Source organism: Cajanus cajan, chromosome 1 (genome assembly GCF_000230855.2).
Source record: "Cajanus cajan strain Asha chromosome 1, NIPB_CcT2T_4, whole genome shotgun sequence".
In the NCBI taxonomy this organism is placed as follows: Eukaryota; Viridiplantae; Streptophyta; class Magnoliopsida; order Fabales; family Fabaceae; genus Cajanus; species Cajanus cajan.
This window is the reverse complement of record NC_138517.1, coordinates 81,156,912-81,161,474: the sequence shown is the minus strand read 5'-3', so window position 1 is coordinate 81,161,474 and position 4,563 is coordinate 81,156,912. Positions and strand designations below refer to the sequence as shown.

General features: G+C 39.7%; 1 protein-coding gene across 1 annotated transcript; it reads left to right on the top strand.

Moving 5' to 3' along the window:
- The first annotated feature begins 1,756 nt into the window (after positions 1-1,756).
- On the top strand, positions 1,757-3,017 carry LOC145955871 (uncharacterized). The gene is made up of 2 exons (XM_083071206.1): positions 1,757-2,626; positions 2,994-3,017. The coding sequence occupies exons 1-2, from the start codon at positions 1,757-1,759 to the stop codon at positions 3,015-3,017; spliced, it is 894 nt and encodes a 297-aa protein (XP_082927332.1).
- Positions 3,018-4,563: the final 1,546 nt, after the last annotated feature.

Below are 4,563 nucleotides of genomic sequence, written 5' to 3'. Positions count from 1 at the left end.
TGAAAAAGAAGGGGTTTTTGTGTTGATTGACGAAAGTATAGTTCTTTGGAGGGTTTGCATGTGTTTGGGCTGTTGGATTGTTGCAGGTTGTTGTTCAAAAATGGTGGAGGGTTTGTGGTTGCTGTCACTAACGGCTGAGCCGTTTTGAACGGCTGAGCCCCTTGGGAGTTTCGTGACAGGGGAGGGTTTCTGGAACCAAACCGCTGAGCGGTTTTAAGGCGCTGAGCGCTTTGGGGGCAGAGAGCTCCCTGGAACCGAACCGCTGAGCGGATTTAAAGCGCTGAGCGCATTGGGGGCAGAGAGCTAGAGGAGAATTTCTGGAGGCAAAGCGCTGAGCGCTTTGGAGGCGCTGAGCGCCTTTGTACTTTCAGAATTAGACCTTGTAGTCTTCAGGAAAGTTGTAGTCTTGGATGTTAGCTTTCCAATGGCGCTGGAATCACCCAAAAAGGAGGTCTAGAACTCCAGATATGGATGTTTTAGTGAAGAGGGGTCAAGCTGTCAGCTTTATCTATAGCTGTTGCGGTTTTTATCATTTTTCACAAAGTAGATGATGGAATTAGGACTTGATGTCTTCATGAGAGTTGTAGGAAATTTTCTTATCTTTCATATGAAATAAGGATGAGCATGGTAGGAGTAGTATAACCCCTGATACGCTGTTTATAGTTTATACTAATCATTCTATTGATTATTATATTAGTTATTGTTATGTTATTTGATGGATGATATTGATGTGAATTTGAATTATGAGTTGAGATATTGTATGATTATGATTGTGATGTCTCACATTGATGACTAGGATGGCACGACCCCTGGGTAAGTGGTGCTATAGGGAAGGCGTGACCCTAGTATGATGTGGGATGAGTAGGACAGTTAACACCACCACTTATGTCGCTTATGGCAGCCCTGGCATAGGGTTAATTGCAAGAGATTGTATTGATTGTAATGTGATTGTGTTTCCTCACACCAAAATGGCGAGGGACGGCACGGCCCCTGGGTAAGTGATGCTACAGGGAGGGCGTGACCCCTGGTCTGGTGTGGGTTGAGTGAGGCAATTAACCTGTATCACTTGTGTCAGATGTGGCGAGGCCTTGGCATAGTGTTAATTGTTGGATTGACATGAATGTTGTATGTGAATATGATGAGTAATTGATATATATATATATATATATACACTATATAATGAGTTATGATGAAATTATACTGTGATATGATTGAATGTATTTTGCATATAGATAATTTTTCTTTTCTCACCGTATAAATTGTTGATATTTTAGGTGGAGAGGATCCAACTGCAAGTGGTATATAGAATGCCATCCGTTAATTTGGGAAATGCTCTGATAGTGTGACATCGGGGCAAGAGGATCTCTAGGATAGAATATTTGGTATTGTAATAAATGTTATTTTCTTTGAAAAATGTGTAAACTCTTGAATTTTATCTTTCAAGTTTTATTTTTCAGTCAGAACAGTTATGAAGTATTATGTGAACCCTTTTACCAACTTAAAAAGTTTATTTTCCTTAATTTTTTTTTTATTATTTATTATATTTCGATATATGTATTGGGGTAGTAAGGGTGTCACATTTAGTGGTATCAGAGCAGGTCGATTCAATCGGCCGTGAGTTATGAGTCTATTGTGCTTGTTTGGTAGATGGATGATGTGGAAAAATTAATTGTTGAACTTATTGATAATATGACGATTGATTGAGTTTGTTGTTTTAGAGTATGATTGTTAACTTTTTGGGGAAACACAGAAAACAATGGCAGGAGGTAGAAACGATCGTGCAATAGCCGATGCTTTGCAAGCAATGGCTCAGGCTCTTGGTAATTTGAACCAACGACCAGACATTGATTGGCTAGAGAGATTTCAGCGAAATAATCCACCAAGTTTCCGTGGAGGCTATAATCCTGACGGAGCTGCTGACTGGATATTTGAAGTCGAAAAGATATTCCAAGCTATGGGATGTCCTATGATACAGAAAGTGACTTTAGCTGTCTTTATGCTTTCTGGGGAGGCTGGTATTTGGTGGCAAGGTGCTTTACAAAGAATGATGGCTGCGGGAACTCAAGTAAACTGGGAAAATTTCAAACGACTGTTCTTGGAGAAATATTTTCCCCGAGACGTGAGACATAAGAAACAAGTAGAATTCCTTGAATTAAAACAAGGAGAGAATTCAGTGGCTGAATATGTGACTAAATTTGAAGACTTGGTTAGATTTTGTCCTATGTATGATGGCGTAGACAATGAGGAGGACAAATGTGTGAAGTTTGTGAGCGGTCTGCGCCCTGAAATCAAACAAGTATTCAATTATCAAGGGATCACACACTACCATGAATTGGTGAACAAGTGCAGAGTTTATGATGAGGACAACCGAGCTAGGGTAACTCATTATAAAAGTGGAGGACCAATGAGAAATAATAAGTTTGGTTCATCCAAGGGTAAACCTTATACCAAGTTTACAGGGGACTCAAGTTCTAAGGTGAATAATCAGGGTTCTATCCAACAAAGAAGCCAAGTTCCAATGGTTAGCCAAACGTCTGGAAGAGGAAGTGTGAGTTTTGTTCCACACAACAACTGTTTCAAATGTGGAAAGCCAGGTCATAGAGCAGCTGAGTGTCGGATGCAAAAGGTAATGACATGTTTCAAATGCAAAGCAGAAGGACACAAGGCTAGTGAATGTCCCCAGAATAGGAAAGAAACAATAGAGACTGGAGGAAACGCTAGCAAACCTCGAACCACAGGAAGAGTATTCACTTTGAGTGGTGCTGAAGCTACTCAATCCGAAGACTTAATTCAGGGTATGTGTTTCATTAACGGAACTCCTTTAACCGTTTTATATGATTCTGGTGCGACTCACTCTTTCATATCACATGCATGTGTGTCTAAGTTAAAATTACCTGTCTCTTCCTTGTCTTTTGAGTTAATTGTCGAAACACCCACTAATGGTTCTGTAATTACTTCTGATGTCTGTCCAAAATGTCCTCTGATTATTGAAGGTAGAGATTTCCTGGTTGACTTAATTTGTTTACCTCTAAGTCAACTAGATGTAATTCTGGGTATGGACTGGTTATCTTTCAATCATGTCCTTTTGAACTGTGCTTGTAAATCTATTGTTTTTGGTGAACCTGTTGAAAGAGTGAGTAAGGATTATTTGACTGCCAACCAAGTTAAGGTGTCACATTTAGAGGAATTACCCCACCCATGATCTTGAATTAGCAGCAGTAGTGTTCACACTTAAGATTTGGAGACATTATTTGTATGGTTCAAAATTTGAGGTGTTTAGTGATCATAAGAGTCTTAAGTATTTATTTGACCAAAAAGATTTAAATATGAGGCAAAGGAGATGGTTGGAATTTCTTAAGGACTATGATTTTGATCTTAATTATCATCCAGGAAAAGCTAATGTGGTAGCTGATGCTTTGAGTAGGAAATCTTTGCATTTGTCTTCTCTTATGATTAGGGAGATGGATCTTTTGACCCAATTTAGAGACTTAAGTTTGACTTGTGAAGTGACTCATAATAGTGTGAGATTAGGTATGACTCGGGTGACTAGTGAGTTGTTGAGGGAAATTGGAGAAGCTCAGTTAGTGGATTCATTTCTAGAGGCTAGACGTAAGGCTATAGGACAAGGGATTGGAGGAGAATTTACCTTGGGTACAGATGGAGTGGTAAGATTTAAAGACCGAGTATGTGTGCCTAGTGACCCTACACTTAAACGATTGATATTAGAGGAAGGTCATAAGAGCAAGCTTAGTTTTCATCCAGGAGCAACGAAGATGTATCAAGATCTCAGGAAGATATTCTGGTGGCCTAGGATGAAGAAAGATATAGCTGAATTTGTGAGTGCCTGTTTAGTATGTCAGAAGGCTAAGATAGAGCATCAAAAACCTTCAGGATTACTTCAGCCTTTGAGTATACCCGAGTGGAAGTGGGATAGCATTTCCATGGATTTTGTAGTTGCTTTGCCTAAAACTAGGAAAGGGCATGATTCCATTTGGGTTATAGTTGATAGGTTGACCAAGAGTGCACATTTCCTACCTATTAACATTAGGTTTTCTCTGGAGAGATTGGCTAGACTGTATATTGATGAAATCGTGAGATTACATGGGATACCATCTAGCATAATTTCAGACAGAGACCCTAGATTCACCTCTAGATTTTGGGAGAGCCTACAACAAGCTTTGGGAACCCAACTGAGACTTAGTTCAGCTTACCACCCTCAAACTGATGGTCAAACTGAGAGGACTATTCAGTCTTTGGAGGACTTGCTTAGAGCTTGTGTGTTGGATCAAGGGGGTAGTTGGGATAGTCTTTTACCTTTGATAGAGTTTACCTATAATAATAGTTACCACTCTAGCATAGGTATGGCACCCTATGAGGCCTTGTATGGTAGGAGGTGTAGAACTCCTTTGTGTTGGAATGAACTTGGGGACAATGTCATCTTAGGACCTGAGATTGTGCAGCAAACCACTGAAAAAGTTAAATTGATACAAGAAAGGATGAGGACAGCTCAGAGTAGACAGAAAAGTTATGCTGACAGGAGAAGAAAAGATTTAGAATTTCAAG

Excerpts from the sequence above, each read along its gene's own strand:
- LOC145955871 (XM_083071206.1), top strand. The coding sequence starts at position 1,757 with ATGGCAGGAGGTAGAAACGATCGTGCAATAGCCGATGCTTTGCAAGCA. Across the intron at positions 2,627-2,993 it reads CTGAGTGTCGGATGCAAAAG|GTAGAGATTTCCTGGTTGAC; the intron begins GTAATGACATGT and ends TGATTATTGAAG.